General features: G+C 44.5%; 2 protein-coding genes across 2 annotated transcripts in view; one reads left to right on the top strand and one right to left on the bottom strand.

The window, feature by feature from the left end:
• LOC115125007 (protein FAM186B-like) overlaps window positions 1-8,041 on the top strand; it is a 33,797-nt gene extending 25,756 nt beyond the window's left edge. The window contains exons 9-10 of the mRNA XM_065002054.1: window positions 7,283-7,456; window positions 7,934-8,041. Of these exons, the coding sequence (XP_064858126.1) occupies window positions 7,283-7,456; window positions 7,934-7,997 (238 nt within the window). The 3' untranslated portion in view covers window positions 7,998-8,041. The remainder of the gene's footprint in view (window positions 1-7,282; window positions 7,457-7,933) is intronic.
• A 2,970-nt stretch (window positions 8,042-11,011) lies between these two features.
• Window positions 11,012-20,146, bottom strand: part of soat2 (sterol O-acyltransferase 2) — a 44,339-nt gene continuing 35,204 nt past the window's right edge. Inside the window, exons 11-15 of the mRNA XM_065002053.1 lie at window positions 18,163-18,260; window positions 17,836-17,934; window positions 14,861-14,996; window positions 13,909-14,054; window positions 11,012-11,528 (exon numbers count right to left, since the gene is read on the bottom strand). Coding sequence (XP_064858125.1) covers window positions 11,478-11,528; window positions 13,909-14,054; window positions 14,861-14,996; window positions 17,836-17,934; window positions 18,163-18,260 — 530 coding nt within the window. The 3' untranslated portion in view covers window positions 11,012-11,477. The remainder of the gene's footprint in view (window positions 11,529-13,908; window positions 14,055-14,860; window positions 14,997-17,835; window positions 17,935-18,162; window positions 18,261-20,146) is intronic.

Raw genomic sequence — 20,146 nt, 5'->3', positions numbered from 1 at the left:
CACATCAACTACATCAACTACTAACACCTAACCCTGTATCCCCCAACCACATCAACTACTAACACACCTAACCCTGTATCCCCCAACCACATCAACTACTAACACACCTAACCCTGTATCCCCCAACCACATCAACTACTAACACACCTAACCCTGTATCCCCCAACCACATCAACTACTAACACACCTAACCCTGTATCCCCCAACCACATCAACTACTAACACTAACCCTGTATCCCCCAACCACATCAACTACTAACACACCTAACCCTGTATCCCCCAACCACATCAACTACTAACACACCTAACCCTGTATCCCCCAACCACATCAACTACTAACACACCTAACCCTGTATCCCCCAACCACATCAACTACTAACACACCTAACCCTGTATCCCCCAACCACATCAACTACTAACACACCTAACCCTGTATCCCCCAACCACATCAACTACTAACACACCTAACCCTGTATCCCCCAACCACATCAACTACTAACACACTAACCCTGTATCCCCCAACCACATCAACTACTAACACACCTAACCCTGTATCCCCCAACCACATCAACTACTAACACACCTAACCCTGTATCCCCCAACCACATCAACTACTAACACACCTAACCCTGTATCCCCCAACCACATCAACTACTAACACACCTAACCCTGTATCCCCCAACCACATCAACTACTAACACACCCTGTATCCCCCAACCACATCAACTACTAACACACCTAACCCTGTATCCCCCAACCACATCAACTACTAACACACCTAACCCTGTATCCCCCAACCACATCAACTACTAACACACCTAACCCTGTATCCCCCAACCACATCAACTACTAACACACCTAACCCTGTATCCCCCAACCACATCAACTGTAACACATAACCTTGTATCCCCCAACCACATCAACTACTAACACACCTAACCCTGTATCCCCAACCACATCAACTACTAACACACCTAACCCTGTATCCCCCAACCACATCAACTACTAAACACTGTATCCCCAACCACATCAACTACCAACACACCTTGTATCCCCCAACCACATCAACTACTAACACACCTTGTATCCCCAACCACATCAACTACAACCTTGTATCCAACCACATACTACTAACACACCTAACCCTGTATCCCCCAACCACATCAACTACTAACACACCTTGTATCCCCCAACCACATCAACTACTAACACACCTAACCCTGTATCCCCCAACCACATCAACTACTAACACACCCCAACCACATCAACCTAACACACCTTTGTATCCCCCAACCACATCAACTACTAACACACCTAACCCTGTATCCCCCAACCACATCAACTACTAACACACCTAACCCTGTATCCCCCAACCACATCAACTACTAACACACCTAACCCTGTATCCCCAACCACATCAACTACTAACACACCTAACCCTGTATCCCCCAACCACATCACTACTAACACACTAACCCTGTATCCCCCAACCACATCACTACTAACACACCTAACCCTGTATCCCCCAACCACATCAACTACTAACACACCTAACCCTGTATCCCCAACCACATCAACTACTAACACCCATCCCCCAACCCTGTATCCTACCAACCACATCAACATACTAACACACCTTGTATCCCCCAACCACATCAACTACTAACACACCTTGTATCCCCCAACCACATCAACTACTAGCGACTTACTACTAACCCTTGTATCCCCAACCACATCAACTACTAACACTACTAAACCCTGTATCCCCCAACCACATCAACTACTAACACACCTTGTATCCCCCAACCACATCAACTACTAACACACCTAACCCTGTATCCCCCAACCACATCAACTACTAACACACCTAACCCTGTATCCCCCAACCACATCAACTACTAACACACCTAACCCTGTATCCCCCAACCACATCAACTACTAACACACCTAACCCTGTATCCCCCAACCACATCAACTACTAACACACCTAACCCTGTATCCCCCAACCACATCAACTACTAACACACCTAACCCTGTATCCCCCAACCACATCAACTACTAACACACTCCTGTATCCCCCAACCACATCAACTACTAACCACCCTGTATCCCCCAACCACATCAACTACTAACACACCTAACCCTGTATCCCCCAACCACATCAACTACTAACACACCTAACCCTGTATCCCCCAACCACATCAACTACTCTAACCCTGTATCCCCCAACCACACTACTAACACATCTAACCCTGTATCCCCCAACCACATCAACTACTAACACCCACCCTGTATCCCCCAACCACATCAACTACTAACACACTACCCTGTATCCCCCAACCACATCAACTACTAACACACCTAACCCTGTATCCCCCAACCACATCAACTACTAACACACCTAACCCTGTATCCCCCAACCACATCAACTACTAACACACCTAACCCTGTATCCCCCAACCACATCAACTACTAACACACCTAACCCTGTATCCCCCAACCACATCAACTACTAACACACCTAACCCTGTATCCCCCAACCACATCAACTACTAACACACCTAACCCTGTATCCCCCAACCACATCAACTACTAACACACCTAACCCTGTATCCCCCAACCACATCAACTAACACACCTAACCCTGTATCCCCCAAACATCACTACTAACCCTGTATCCCCCAACCACATCAACTACTAACACACCCTGTATCCCCCAACCACATCAACTACTAACACACCCTGTATCCCCCAACCACATCAACTACTAACACACCTTGTATCCCCCTACATCAACTACTAACACACCTTGTATCCCCCAACCACATCAACTACTAACACACCTTGTATCCCCCAACCACATCAACTACTAACACATTTACAATTTAACTCATTTTTAGCAGACGCTCTTATCCACACACCTTGTATCCCCCAACCACATCAACTACTCCCCCAAACACACCTTGTATCCCCCAACCACATCAACTACTAACACACCTAACCCTGTATCCCCCAACCACATCAACTACTAACACACCTGTATCCCCCAACCACATCAACTACTAACACACCTAACCCTGTATCCCCCAACCACATCAACTACTAACACACCTAACCCTGTATCCCCCAACCACATCAACTACTAACACACCTAACCCTGTATCCCCCAACCACATCAACCCCCAACCAACATCAACTACTAACACACCTAACCCTGTATCCCCCAACCACATCACTACTAACACACCTAACCCTGTATCCCCCAACCACATCAACTACTAACACACCTAACCCTGTATCCCCCAACCACATCAACTACTAACACACCTAACCCTGTATCCCCCAACCACATCAACTACTAACACACCTAACCCTGTATCCCCAACCACATCAACTACTAACACACCTAACCCTGTATCCCCCAACCACATCAACTACTAACACACCTAACCCTGTATCCCCCAACCACATCAACTACTAACACACCTAACCCTGTATCCCCCAACCACATCAACTACTAACACACCTAACCCTGTATCCCCCAACCACATCAACTACTAACACACCTAACCCTGTATCCCCCAACCACATCAACTACTAACACACCTAACCCTGTATCCCCCAACCATCAACTCAACTAACCCTGTATCCCCCAACCACATCAACTACTAACACACCTAACCCTGTATCCCCCAACCACATCAACTACTAACACACCTAACCCTGTATCCCCCAACCACATCAACTACTAACACACCTAACCCTGTATCCCCCAACCACATCAACTACTAACACACCTAACCCTGTATCCCCCAACCACATCAACTACTAACACACCTAACCCCCCCAACCACATCAACTACTAACACACCTAACCCTGTATCCCCCAACCACATCAACTACTAACACACCTAACCCTGTATCCCCCAACCACATCAACTACTAACACACCTAACCCTGTATCCCCCAACCACATCAACTACTACACACTAACCCTGTATCCCCCAACCACATCAACTACTAACACACCTAACCCTGTATCCCCCAACCACATCAACTACTAACACACCTAACCCTGTATCCCCCAACCACATCAACTACTAACACACCTAACCCTGTATCCCCAACCACATCAACTACTAACACACCTAACCCTGTATCCCCCAACCACATCAACTACTAACACATCTAACCCTGTATCCCCAACCACATCAACTACTAACACACCCTGTATCCCCCAACCACATCAACTACTAACACACCTGTATCCCCCAACCACATCAACTACTAACACACCTTGTATCCCCCAACCACATCAACTACTAACACACCTTGTATCCCCCAACACATCAACTACTACCCAACCACATCAACTACTAACACACCTTGTATCCCCCAACCACATCAACTACTACACCCTGTATCCCCCAACCACATCAACTACTAACACACCTTGTATCCCCCAACATCACATCAACCCAACCACACAACCTAACACACTAACCCTGTATCCCCCAACCACATCAACTACTAACACACCTAACCCTGTATCCCCCAACCACATCAACTACTAACACACCTAACCCTGTATCCCCAACCACATCAACTACTAACACACCTAACCCTGTATCCCCCAACCACATCAACTACTAACACACCTAACCCTGTATCCCCCAACCACATCAACTACTAACACACCTAACCCTGTATCCCCCAACCACATCAACTACTCTAACCCTGTATCCCCCAACCACATCAACTACTAACACTAACCCTGTATCCCCAACCACATCAACTACTAACACACCTAACCCTGTATCCCCCAACCACATCAACTACTAACACACCTAACCCTGTATCCCCCAACCACATCAACTACTAACACACCTAACCCTGTATCCCCCAACCACATCAACTACTAACACACCTAACCCTGTATCCCCCAACCACATCAACTACTAACACACCTAACCCTGTATCCCCCAACATCAACTACTAACAACTTGTATCCCCCAAACATCAACTACTAACACAACCCTGTATCCCCCAACCACATCAACTACTAACACACCTAACCCTGTATCCCCCAACCACATCAACTACTAACACACTAACCCTGTATCCCCCAACCACATCAACTACTAACACACCTAACCCTGTATCCCCCAACCACATCAACTACTAACACACCTGTATCCCCCAACCACATCAACTACTAACACACCTAACCCTTGTATCCCCCAACCACATCAACTACTAACACACCTAACCCTGTATCCCCCAACCACATCAACTACTAACACACCTAACCCTGTATCAACCACATCAACTACTAACACACCTAACCCTGTATCCCCCAACCACATCAACTACTAACACATCTACCCTGTATCCCCCAAACACATCAACTACTAACACACCTTGTATCCCCCAACCACATCAACTACTAACACACCTAACCCTGTATCCCCCAACCACATCAACTACTAACACACCTAACCCTGTATCCCCCAACCACATCAACTATAACACACCTAACCCTGTATCCCCCTAACCACATCAAACTAACACACTAACCCTGTATCCCCCAACCACATCAACTACTAACACACCCTGTATCCCCCAACCACATCAACTACTAACACACCCTGTATCCCCCAACCACATCAACTACTAACACACCTAACCCTGTATCCCCCAACCACATCAACTACTAACACACCTAACCCTGTATCCCCCAACCACATCAACTACTAACACACCTAACTGTATCCCCCAACCACATCAACTACTAACACACCTAACCCTGTATCCCCCAACCACATCAACTACTAACACACCTAACCCTGTATCCCCCAACCACATCAACTACTAACACACCTAACCCTGTATCCCCCAACCACATCAACTACTAACACACACCTAACCCTGTATCCCCCAACCACATCAACTACTAACACACCTTGTATCCCCCAACCACATCAACTACTAACACATATCCCCCAACCACATCAACTACTAACACACCTTGTATCCCCCAACCACATCAACTACTAACACACCTAACCCTGTATCCCCCAACCACATCAACTACTAACACACCTTGTATCCCCCAACCACATCAACTACTAACACTAACCCTGTATCCCTACACCACATCAACTACTAACACACCTTGTATCCCCCAACCACATCAACTACTAACACACCTAACCCTGTATCCCCCAACCACATCAACTACTAACACACCTAACCCTGTATCCAACCACATCAAACCACATCACCACTCAACTACTAACACACCTAACCCTGTATCCCCCAACCACATCAACTACTAACACACCTAACCCTGTATCCCCCAACCACATCAACTACTAACACACCTAACCCTGTATCCCCCAACCACATCAACTACTAACACACCTAACCCTGTATCCCCCAACCACATCAACTACTAACACACACACCTCTGTATCCCCCAACCACATCAACTACTAACACACCTAACCCTGTATCAACCACATCAACTACTAACACACCTAACCCTGTATCCCCCAACCACATCAACTACTAACACACCTAACCCTGTATCCCCCAACCACATCAACTACTAACACACCTAACCCTGTATCCCCCAACCACATCAACTACTAACACACCTAACCCTGTATCCCCCAACCACATCAACTACTAACACACCTAACCCTGTATCAACCACAACACATCAACCCTGTATCCCCTAACCACATCACCTAACCCTGTATCCCCAACCACATCAACTACTAACACACCTTGTAACCCCCAACCAATCCACATCAACTATCCCCCAACCACATCAACTACTAACACACCTAACCCTGTATCCCCCAACCACACCTAACCCTGTATCCCCCAACCACACTATCCCCCAACCTAACACCACCCTCAAACCCTGTATCCCCCAACCACATCAACTACTAACACACCTAACCCTGTATCCCCCAACCACATGAACTACTAACACACCTAACCCTGTATCCCCCAACCACATCAACTACTAACACACCTAACCCTGTATCCCCCAACCACATCTGCTGCTAACACTGTCAACAGAACATTCCACACAGAGCACCATGTAATCCTCTGCTTCCTCTCTCTCTCTCTGTGTTTGTTTGTGTGTGTGTGTGTGTGTGTGTGTGTGTGTGTGTGTGTGTGTGTGTGTGTGTGTGTGTGTGTGTGTGTGTGTGTGTGTGTGTGTGTGTGTGTGTGTGTGTGTGTGTGTGTGTGTGTGTGTGTGTCATAGCGAAAAAGATCAAGACAAGATGAAGACTCTGTGGCAGGCAGACAAGACGATGCGCTGTATGTGGCTGGCCAGGAAGATCCCAGCCGGGACCTCTAACATCGGCTGTATCCCACGCCTGCTGGAGATGGACGTCAACCGAGGAAGAGTCAACGCAATGCGCACCCTGCACGCTAGGTAAGACGGTGGACTGTTTGTGCCACGGATTTAAACCAGAATTGCTCTCTAGGGGCTATCTTTCTTTTTGGGGAACACACTGTACACCCCGCAGGCTAGATTAGGCATGCAGACAATGCTCTTCACCCTAACCCAGGTCCCGTGGACTACCTCAGTGGGTTTAGGACGGTTGTTATTCCTAACCCAGACGCAGTAATAAAAACACCAGGACACATACAGTAGATGGGGCGACAGGGTAGCCTAGTGGTTAGAGTGTTGGACTAGTAACCGAAAGGTTGCAAGTTCAAATCCCCGAGCTGACAAGGTACAAATCTGTCATTCTACCCCTGAACAACCCACTGTTCCTAGACCAGTTAACCCACCGTTCCTAGACCAGTTAACCCACTGTTCCCACAACCCATTTGTTTTTAACTGACTTGCCTGTTTAAATAAAGGTTAAACATTTTTTTTTTTTAAGTTGATGTTGCTCTATCATAGGATGACTGGAGTGCTGAATCAGATGTTTCTGGATGGAGCAGATGAGGACAGTGATGTGGAGTAGATGTTTCACCCGCTAGATGAATAAATCACCGTATCACCACTGACGTCCTTGTTTTCCCTCTTGTCATTGTTTTGTGCAGATTAGAGTTTCTCTGCAGTGAAATGGTATTGTTGTTGCTTCATATCTACTGGATATCCACATTTTATTGACATTTCTTTATAAAGTATAAAGACAAGAAAAGAAAAAGTGTAAATGCAGTATCGTAACAAAAAAGAAATTACATTTGAAGCGGCATGTTTACAAATGTGATATGATTTTGTTTTGCATTAATTTACAAATCTTCTTGGATTTACAAAACAATATAACTCAGTGGAGAATGTCTGAATTGAACCAATAGAACATTCAAATGCGTTAAGAATTGCGTCCCCTGGCTTGGAAGTCTTGACACCTAGGTAATACAGACTGGGTTACTAACTCTAACCCCTAGGTAATACAGCCTACAGTCTAACCCTAACCCCTAGGTAATACAGACTACAGTCTAACCCTAACCCCTAGGTAATACAGCCTACAGTCTAACCCTAACCCCTAGGTAATACAGCCTACAGTCTAACCCTAACCCCTAGGTAATACAGCCTACAGTCTAACCCTAACCCCTAGGTAATACAGACTACAGTCTAACCCTAACCCTAACCCCTAGGTAATACAGCCTACAGTCTAACCCTACCACCTAGGTAATACAGCCTACAGTCTAACCCTACCACCTAGGTAATACAGACTGGGTTACTAACCCTAACCCCTAGGTAATACAGCCTACAGTCTAACCCTACCACCTAGGTAATACAGCCTACAGTCTAACCCTACCACCTAGGTAATACAGACTGGGTTACTAACCCTAACCCCTAGGTAATACAGACTACAGTCTAACCCTAACCCTAACCCCTAGGTAATACAGACTACAGTCTAACCCTACCACCTAGGTAATACATACTACAGTCTAACCCTAACCCTACCACCTAGGTACTACAGACTACAGTCTAACCCTAACCCTACCACCTAGGTAATACAGACTACAGTCTAACCCTAACCCTACCACCTAGGTAATACAGACTACAGTCTAACCCTAACCCTACCACCTAGGTACTACAGACTACAGTCTAACCCTAACCCTACCACCTAGGTACTACAGACTACAGTCTAACCCTAACCCTAACCCCTAGGTAATACAGACTACAGTCTAACCCTAACCCCTAGGTAATACAGACTACAGTCTAACCCTAACCCTAACCCCTAGGTAATACAGACTACAGTCTAACCCTAACCCTACCACCTAGGTAATACAGACTACAGTCTAACCCTAACCCTAACCCCTAGGTAATACAGCCTACAGTCTAACCCTACCACCTAGGTAATACAGACTACAGTCTAACCCTACCACCTAGGTCATACAGACTGGGTTACTAACCCTACCACCTAGGTAATACAGACTACAGTCTAACCCTAACCCTAACCCCTAGGTAATACAGACTACAGTCTAACCCTAACACCTAGGTAATACAGCCTACAGCCTAACCCTACCACCTAGGTAATACAGACTAGGTTACTAACCCTAACACCTAGGTAATACAGACTGGGTTACTAACCCTAACACCTAGGTAATACAGACTACAGTCTAACCCTAACACCTTGGTAATACAGACTGGGTTACTAACCCTAACACCTAGGTAATACAGACTACAGTCTAACCCTAACACCTAGGTAATACAGAATGCTGTCCATGCCATTTCAGTTCACATAGTCTTGTATAACTAACCTTGTGGGGACACACAATTCAGTCCATTTCAAAATCTTATTTCCCTAACCCCTAACCCGAACCTTAACCCTAAACCTCACCCTAACCTTAACCCTAAACCTAACCCTAAACCTAAACCTAACCCTAACCTTAACCCTAAACCTAACCCTAGCTGCTAACCCTAAACCTAACCCTAGACCTAACCCTAAACCTAACCCTAAACCTAACCCTAAACCTAAACCTAACCCTAGCTGCTAACCCTAGCTGCTAACTCTAGCTGCTAACCCTAAACCTTACCCTAAACCTAACCCTAACCCTAGCTGCTAACCCTAAACCTAACCCTAAACCTAACCCTAACCCTAGCTGCTAACCCTAAACCTAACCCTAACCCTAACCCTAGCTGCTAACCCTAAACCTTACCCTAAACCTAACCCTAACCCTAGCTGCTAACCCTAAACCTTACCCTAAACCTAACCCTAACCCTAACCCTAGCTGCTAACCCTAAACCTAACCCTAACCCTAGCTGCTAACCCTAACCCTAAACCTAACCCTAAGCCTAGCTGCTAACCCTAACCCTAACCGCTAACCCTAACCCTAACCCTAACCCTAGCTGCTAAACCTAAACCTAACCCTAACCCAGTGGTGTAAAGTACTTAAGCAAAACTACTTTCAAGTACTACTTAAGTCATTTTACTTTTACTTTACAATTTTGTTTGTTGTTGACAACTTTTACTTTTTATTTTGTTGACAACTTTTACTTCCCTACATTCCTAAAGAAGATAATGTACCTTTTACTCCATACATTTTCCTTGTCTCACAAAGGTACTCGTTACATTTTGAATGCTTAGCAGGACAGGACATCCCAGGTCATCCCTACTGCCTCTGATCTGACTGACTCACTAAACTCAAATGTTCCGTTTGAAAATGAAGTCTGAGTGTTGGAGTGTGCCCCTGGCTATCCGTACATTTCATTTTAAAAACAAGAAAATGGTGCTGTCTGGTTTTCTTAATATATGGAGTTAAATTATTTATACTTTTACTTTTGATACTTTTGATAGATTTTATCAATTACATTTACGTTTAATACTTAAGTATATTTGAAACCAAATACTTTTAGACTTTTACTCAAGTAGTATTTTACTTTCACTTTTACTTGAGTCATTTTCTATTAATGTATCTTTACTTTTACTGAAATATGACAATTGGATACTTTTTCCACCACTGCCTTAACCCTAACCCTTACCCTAACCCTTACCCTAACCCTTAACCCTAACCCTTAACCCTAACCCTTAATTCTAACCCTAACACTAATTCTAACCTTAACCCTAAAACACCTAGAAATAGCATTTGACCTTGTGGGGACTAACAAAATGTCCCCAGTTGATCAAAACATTTGTTTGTTTTCTATTCTTGTGAGGACCTTTTTGTCCCCGCTAGTACAGTTAAACACATCCATAGATACACAATCCATCCATACACGTTCCATCCAAACAGTAAGCACGTTTTCAACTACTACTACCTCTGTTTATATTCCACGGTAGATCTTGTTTCCTGACAGGATTCTATCAATGAATAACACTCTCAAAGGGATGCCTGTTTTAGCCAAGGATCAAAGGCAAGGTTTACAAACAGAGTTTGTCCCCTGACACCAAGTTCAATGTGGAGGGTTGAACAGCTGGGGTTACTATTGAGACTCAGCCCATGTCTCAACCCCTGGATGAGGCAGGCAACTCAATGCTGTAGTTTCAGACCTAGTTGCTGCAGGACCAGGATCGGGGTGTCACCAACTCCCAGAAGCTAGCCTGTTGAGAGAGCACACACACACACACACATAAGCACACGCACGCACGCACACACACACGCACGCACGCACGCACACACACACACACATAAGCACACGCACGCACACACACACACACATAAGCACACGCACGCACACACACACACACACACACACACACACACACACACACACACACACAGAGACACACAGAGAGACACCGTTTAGAAGAGCATTGCCACTGTTTTTGTGGTTTAATTTACTGCAGTGGTTAAATCAGGGTTACACAAGAGTGTTTCTTGGTGATCTTTAGATACTCTGAAAGAAAAGTCTACACCTCACACACTTAAAACAAGAAGACGCCTGTACCATGTCAGATGTAGAGTTGAAATGTGTTACGTTTTTGAGTTTGCATCCCAATATTACACTTTATACACATCACAGAAGACTGAAATATAACAAAACCATTTGACATAGAAACATCAGATTTTCTGCTGTTTAAACAAAAAGTAAGTGAGTGAGTGTGAAACTGTGTGTGTGACACACGTGTGTGTGTGTGTGTGTGACGACGTGTGGGTGTTTGCTTGCGTGTGAGACTAGTGGGAAAGTGACGAGGACAGAGAAAGACTGAAACAGAGAGAGACTACTTTGTGTATTTGCGCCACAGTCAGATTAATGTATTTTACGAGGACTGACAACACTGTCATAACATTGTACTGGGTACTGCAGTATCGCAGTGCTATCAGAACGTGGTACTGGGTACTGCAGTATCGCAGTGCTATCAGAACGTGGTACTGGGTACTGCAGTATCGCAGTGCTATCATAACATTGTACTGGGTACTGCAGTATCGCAGTGCTATCAGAACGTGGTACTGCAGTATTGCAGTGCTATCAGAACGTAGTACTGCAGATCGCAGTGCTATCATAACATTGTACTGGGTACTGCAGTGTTATCATAATGTGGTATTGGGTACTGCAGTGCTATCATAACGTGGTATTGGATACTGCAGTGTTATCATAATGTGGTATTGGATACTGCAGTGTTATCATAATGTGGTATTGGATACTGCAGTGCTATCATAACGTGGTATTGGATACTGCAGTGTTATCATAATGTGGTATTGGATACTGCAGTGCTATCATAATGTGGTATTGGATACTGCAGTGTTATCATAATGTGGTATTGGATACTGCAGTGCTATCATAACGTGGTATTGGATACTGCAGTGTTATCATAATGTGGTATTGGATACTGCAGTGCTATCATAACGTGGTATTGGATACTGCAGTGTTATCATAATGTGGTATTGGATACTGCAGTGCTATCATAACGTGGTATTGGATACTGCAGTGTTATCATAATGTGGTATTGGATACTGCAGTGCTATCATAATGTGGTATTGGATACTGCAGTGCTATCATAACGTGGTATTGGATACTGCAGTGTTATCATAACGTGGTATTGGATACTGCAGTGTTATCATAATGTGGTATTGGATACTGCAGTGCTATCATAACGTGGTATTGGATACTGCAGTGCTATCATAACGTTGCACAGTGCTATCATAACGTTGTACTGCAGTGTTATCATAACGTGGTACTGGGTACTGCAGTACTGCAGTGCTATCATAACGTTGTACTGCAGTGTTATCATAACTTGGTACTGGGTACTGCAGTGTTATCATAACGTTGTACTGGGTACTGCAGTATTGCAGTGCTATCATAACGTTGTACTGCAGTGTTATCGTAACGTGGTACTGCAGTTCTGCAGTGTTATCATAACGTGGTACTGGGTACTGCAGTGTTATCGTAACGTGGTACTGGGTACTGCAGTGTTATCGTTACGTGGTACTGCAGTTCTGCAGTGTTATCGTAACGTGGTACTGGGTACTGCAGTGTTATCGTAACGTGGTACTGCAGTTCTGCAGTGTTATCGTAACGTGGTACTGCAGTTCTGCAGTGTTATCATAACGTGGTATTGGGTACTGCAGTGTTATCATAACATGGTACTGCAGTGTTATCGTAACGTGGTACTGGGTACTGCAGTGTTATCGTAACGTGGTACTGCAGTTCTGCAGTGTTATCATAACGTGGTATTGGGTACTGCAGTGTTATCATAACGTTGTACTGCAGTGTTATCGTAACGTGGTACTGGGTACTGCAGTGTTATCGTAACGTGGTACTGGGTACTGCAGTGTTATCATAATGTTGTACTGCAGTGTTTTCTAATCCTGCAGCAAGAGGAAATGTGAATCATTTAGTGGATTAATGGGGATTTCTATGAGCGTTGGCTAATGTCTCATACGGTTGTACTGGATCGTTCATAGTTATCTAGCTGTGATACGTATCCCAGCGTAATATATGTAAACATATGGTATATAATGTCTGTGGGTGATACCTACCCCAGTGCGAGGACAGTGTATCTGGGCATACCACTCCTGGCAGTACAGACACACCATGACCCCTTGTCCAATGAACAGACAGGTCCACATCATGATGTTCCACACAGGACTCTTCCTCTTGTCGTTCAGAGTGAAGTTGAACGCCACTGAGAGAGAGAGAGAGAGAGAGAGAGAGAGAGAGAGAGAGAGAGAGAGAGAGAGAGAGAGACGGAGAGACGGAGAGACGGAGAGACAGAGAGACAGAGAGACGGAGAGAGAGAGATCAAACTATTGTGTGTGTCGTGTGTGTGTGTTATGTGTTTGTGTGTTAGGTGTGTGTGTGTGTGTGTGTTAGGTGTGTGTGTGTGTGTGTGTGTTATGTGTGTGTGTGTGTTTTATGTGTGTGTGTGTGTGTGTGTGTATGTGTGTGTTATGTGTGTGTGTGTTAGGTGTGTGTGTGTGTGTGTTATGTATGTGTGTGTGTGTGTGTGTGTTATGTGTGTGTGTTAGTGTGTGTGTGTTAGGTGTGTGTATGTTAGGTGTGTGTGTGTGTGTGTGTGTGTGTTATGTGTGTGTGTGTTAGGTGTGTGTGTGTGTATGTGTGTGTTATGTGTGTGTGTGTTATGTGTGTGTGTGTGTTAGGTGTGTGTGTGTGTTATGTGTGTGTGTGTGTGTGTGTGTGTGTTAGGTGTGTGTGTGTGTGTTATGTGTGTGTGTGTTATGTGTGTGTATGTGTTAGGTGTGTGTGTGTTATGTATGTGTGTGTGTGTGTTATGTGTGTGTTTGTGTTATGTGTGCGTGTGTGTGTGTGTGTTAGGTGTGTGTGTGTGTTATGTGTGTGTGTGTTAGGTGTGTGTGTATGTGTTATGTATGTGTATGTGTGTGTGTGTTATGTGTGTGTGTGTGTTAAGTGTGTGTGTGTTATGTGTGTGTGTGTGTGTGTGTGTGTTAGGTGTATGTGTGTGTGGCTCACCTCCAAAGAAAGCGAAGAGACAGAACATTACTGGGTAGAAGAATCCGAAACCCAGGGTGAAGACATATTCATGGACCAAAGCCGACACCACGAACACTGACAACATGGCTGCCGTACGGAACTTCCTCCTGGACAGCTACAGTCACGGGTTACAGGTCAAAGGTTAGGGGTCACAGGGTCACAGGGACATACACAATGAACATGACACTAGGTGTGTCCAAAATGACACCTTATTCCCTTTATAGTGTGCAACTTTTAACCTGACGTAGGTAATAGGTATCGTTTGAGACACTTTCTCTCGCCGTATATAAAAAAAACTTTACACTTGTACCGAGACTCATTTTAAAGCAACTTCTTTAACCGTTATGTCTTAATATTTCTGTCCATTCAAACGTTCCATAAGAGAGGAAGAGTTAATACGTATAGTGGAGAATCTGTGCCTGCACTAATTTCCAATTGCACACACCAAAATGCTAATTGTCTTCAAATCAAATTTTATTAGTCACATGCGCCGAATGCAACTGGTGTAGACCTTACAGTGAAATGCTTACTTACGAGCCCCTAACCAACAGTGCAGTTTCAAAAAATACGGATATGAATAAGAGATAAAAGTAACAAGTAATTAAAGAGCAACAGTAAACTAACAATATATACAGGGGTGGTGGCGGTACAGAGTTAATGTGCAGAGGGCACCGGTTAGTTGAGGTAATATGTACATGTAGGTAGAGTTATTAAAGTGACTATGCATAGATGATAACAACAGAGAGCAGCAGTGGTGTAGGGAGGGGGGGAATAGTCTGGAGAGGTCCTGGATGGCAGGAAGCTTTGCCCAGGTGATGTACTGGGCCGTTCGCACTACCCTCTGTAGTGCCTTGCGGTCGGAGGCCGAGCAGTTGCCATACCAGGCAGTGATGCAACCAGTCAGGATGCTCTCGATTGTGCAGCTGTAGAACCTTTTGAGGATCTGAGGACCCATGTCAAATCTTTTCAGTCTCCTGAGGGGGGATAGGTTTTGTCGTGCCGTCTTCACGACTGTCTTGGTGTGCTTGGACCATGTTTGATTGTTGGTGATGTGGACACCAAGGAACTTGAAGCTCTCAACCTGCTCTACTCCAGCCCTGTCGATGAGGATGGGGGGCGTGCTCTGTCCTATTTTTCCTGTAGTCCACAATCATCTCCTTTATCTTGGTTACGTTGAGAGAGAGGTTGTTGTCCCGGCACCACACAGCCAGGTCTGTGACCTCCTCCCTGTAGGCTGTCTCGTTGTGGTCGGTGATCAGGCCTACCACTGTTGTGTCATCGGCAAATGTAATGATGGCGTTGGAGTCGTGCCTGGCCGTGCAGTCATTATAATTGTTACTGTGTTCTCATTGACAGTGGTGTAAAGTACTTAAGTAAAAATACTTTAAAGTACTACTTAAGTTGTTTTTTTGGGGTATCTGCACATTAGTTTACCATTTATTGTTTTGACAACTGAGTTTTACTTCACTACATTCCTAAACAAAATAATGAGGTTTAACTTCATACATTTTTTTCTGACACCCAACAGTAGTCATTACATGTTGAATGCATAACAGGAAAGGAACATGGTCCAACTCACTCACTTATTAAGAGAACATCCCTGGGGCCTCATTTATAAAAACATTAAATGTATTAGATTTATACTTGAACTTAGTCGTAAGATCATTTCTGACAGCGTGCTGACGTTGGATTCATAAAAGATACTGAGCATAAATAACCTTGCTTACGCAGGTTCTAAGAAGCCCGTTTGTAACTTACGCACCTGTCATCTATAAATCTCAAATGAACTGAAAATAGATGGCACCTAAATGTTCCTTACAATCAGTGATTTCCCCTTCTAGAATGCGAGGACAAATGAGGGTTTAGTCAGGAATAGCCATGGACCAAAAGACGTTCTAGAAGACCAGATCACGGCGATGGTAGTGGAGATTGAAGACAGTATTATTAGACTAAATAGAGGGTTGACAAACAGGTATCTTGGGAGTGTGTCGCCTCTGCAGTGAACGAGGAGCAGAACTGTGTCTGATGTGAAAAAGAAACGAGACCTTAAACTGCAAAGGAAGAAAGAACAGCCTAACCAGCAGGGAAAATCACTTTACGTCAAGTCTAGACTTTGAGTAGAGATAAGATCATTTCCATGTCAAAGTAAGGTTTTATAAATAACTACTTGGTTTTCTTGCATAATTCATACTTAAGATACAAATTGATATTAAGTCCATTATATAAATGAGGCCCCAGGTCGTCCCTACTGCCTCTGATCTGGCGGACTCACTGAACACAAATTCTTCGTTTGTAAATTATGTCTGAGTGTTGGAATGTGCCCCTGGCTCTACGTAAATGAGTAAAAACAAGACCAAATTGTGCCGTCTGGTTTACTTAATATAAGGCATTTGAAATGATTTCTACTTTTATTTCTGATACTTAAGTATATTTAAAACCAAATACTTGTAGACTTTTACTCAAGTACTATTTTACCGGGTGACTTTCACTTTTACTCGAGTCATTTTCTGTTAAGGTATCTTTACTTTTACTCAAGTATGACAACTGAGTACTTTTTCCCCATTGCTCATTGGTCGTTCATTCTGACACAGGTGCACATGCTCTTACCTCATTGAAGGAGCAGGTCTTTTTAACCTGTGTGTCAGCTGTATTCCCTCCAAGGTTTTTACTGCCAATGGCATTACTTACTCTGCAGTTTTAAAATAGATTAAGTCATTTTGAACCTTTTTACCTCATTTCTTGTTTTTTAAGCCTTTTAAGTGTTAGAGTAGGTCAGCTCTTTTTTTTACAAGCAGGGTTTAACAGGGTTGTGGACGGTCAATCCCATTTCATCTCTTAGATTATTATTATTTTAAATCTCTGTTTTTGATGCTAATACTGGAGCTTGGCTCCAGTAGTGGGTCTGTATGAGATTTGGGGTGATTTTTAGGGCGATATTTAGCGGAGATAGTTACCCAGAGAAAATCTCTGTATCCATAGTAGTAAAGCCAGTCATGAACCACCACGTTCCAGGTCCTGTAGTAATTGGCAAACGATGTCGAGTTCCACCAGTCCTGCAGAACAAAAAGGATGAAAATTATTTAATTTGGTTCTACATAAATAGTGCCAGGAGTTTTTCCTGGTCTGATTATAACAAATAGACAGTGTGTTTCAGAGGTATCACGTGTAGACTATTTGTGTGTGTGTGTGTGTGTGTGTGTGTGTGTGTGTGTGTGTGTGTGTGTGTGTGTGTGTGTGTGTGTGTGTGTGTGTGTGTGTGTGTGTGTGTGTGGAAGTTATACCTTATAGAACATCCTGTCTGCAAAGCGTAGCATCTCAGCGAAGGCATTTAGCCAGCAGTGGAGGAAGGCGAAGAACGCCAGCAGTAGCAGCAACATACCTGGGAGGGTGGGAGAGAGGAGAGGAGGGGGTGGGAGAAGAGGGGAGGAGAGGAGGGGGTGGGAGAGTGAGGGGGAGGAGAGAGGAGAGGGAGGATGGGGGTGGGAGAGAGGGGAGGGGAGGAGAGGAGGAGAGAGGAGAGGGAGGATGGGGGTGAGAGAGAGAGAGATTTACCACCCCACTATCAGAACGTACTCAAGTAACTCAACTCATCTGACTCGTCCACTTACCTCACAGTAAGAAACTCGGCAACTCATCTGACTCGTCCACTTACCTCACAGTAAGAAACTTGGCAACACATCTGACTCGTCCACTTACCTCACAGTAAGAAACTCGGCAACTCATCTGACTCGTCCACTTACCTCACAGTAAGAAACTCGGCAACTCATCTGACTCGTCCACTTACCTCACAGTAAGAAACTCGGCAACACATCTGACTCGTCCACTTACCTCACAGTAAGAAACTCGGCAACACATCTGACTCGTCCACTTACCTCACAGTAAGAAACTCGGCAACTCATCTGACTCGTCCACTTACCTCACAGTAAGAAACTCGGCAACTCATCTGACTCGTCCACTTACCTCACAGTAAGAAACTCGGCAACACATCTGACTCGTCCACTTACCTCACAGTAAGAAACTCGGCAACACATCTGACTCGTCCACTTACCTCACAGTAAGAAACTCGGCAACTCATCTGACTCGTCCACTTACCTCACAGTAAGAAACTCGGCAACACATCTGACTCGTCCACTTACCTCACAGTAAGAAACTCGGCAACACATCTGACTCGTCCACTTACCTCACAGTAAGAAACTCGGCAACACGTCGGGTCACAACCATAAACTCAGAGGTTGTATTGGCACTATTATCTCATTGTAATGCTAGTTCCTATCACAGCCTAGGGAATAGAATGGAGAAACCATAGATAAAGAACAGTGTGTTATCTCTCTGGGAGACGAACCTCCCTGTCGTTCACAGTAAATACATCACCTGTAGATCTATAGAATCGCGCTGCAATGTAGACCAGCTGCTTTTACTGGCTATTTTGTGTGGGGGTTTTTTTGTGTGTTTTTTTTTGCGATGATGACCCGAAACATCAGAACAGCAGACGTACTGCTCACCCCGGACCAGACCCCGATCCCAGAGACTCGGAAAAGAAAACAGGAGACGTAAGAGAAGCCGACGTGTCGGCACCCTGACAAAACGACATAAAAAGTACATAAAACTGCCTCTAGACTCCGTTCTACTGGCGAAAGTACAATCACCGGAGAAAAAACTGTACGAGCTCCGTTGGAGACTATCCTATCAACGAGACCTGAAGAACTATAATATTCTGTGTTTCACGGAGTCGTGGCTGAACAAGGATATGGATCATTTACATCTAGCTGGTTTTTCTATGCATCGGCAGGACAGAAACGGCAGCGTCGGCTAAGCTCAAGAGGGGAAGTATGTGTCTCTTTGTTAACAACAGCTGGTGCGCAATCTCTAATATCAAGGTACTGCTCGCCTGAGTTTGAGTACCTCATGATAAGCTGTAGACCGTACTATCTACCAAGAGAGATTTTACCACCACAAACTGATGTTGGCACTAAGACCTCACTCAACGAGCTGTATAAGGCCATAACCAAACAAGAAAATGCTCATCCAGAAGCTGCGCTCCTAGTGGCTGGGGGTTTTTAGGCAGAAAAACTGAAATCCCTTTTACCTAATTTCTACCAGCATATCAACTGTGCAACTAGAGGTGAAAAAACTAGATCAGCTTTACTCCACACACAGAAAGCTCTCCCTCGCACTTCATTAGGCAAATCTTTTATTTTAATTTGACCTTTATTTAACTAGGCATGTCAGTTAAGAACAAATTCTTATTTACAATAAAGGCCTACC

The sequence above is a fragment of the Oncorhynchus nerka genome, linkage group LG15 (genome assembly GCF_034236695.1).
Source record: "Oncorhynchus nerka isolate Pitt River linkage group LG15, Oner_Uvic_2.0, whole genome shotgun sequence".
In the NCBI taxonomy this organism is placed as follows: Eukaryota; Metazoa; Chordata; class Actinopteri; order Salmoniformes; family Salmonidae; genus Oncorhynchus; species Oncorhynchus nerka.
The sequence above is the reverse complement of the archived record's forward strand: the minus strand, read 5'-3'. Positions and strand labels throughout refer to the sequence as shown.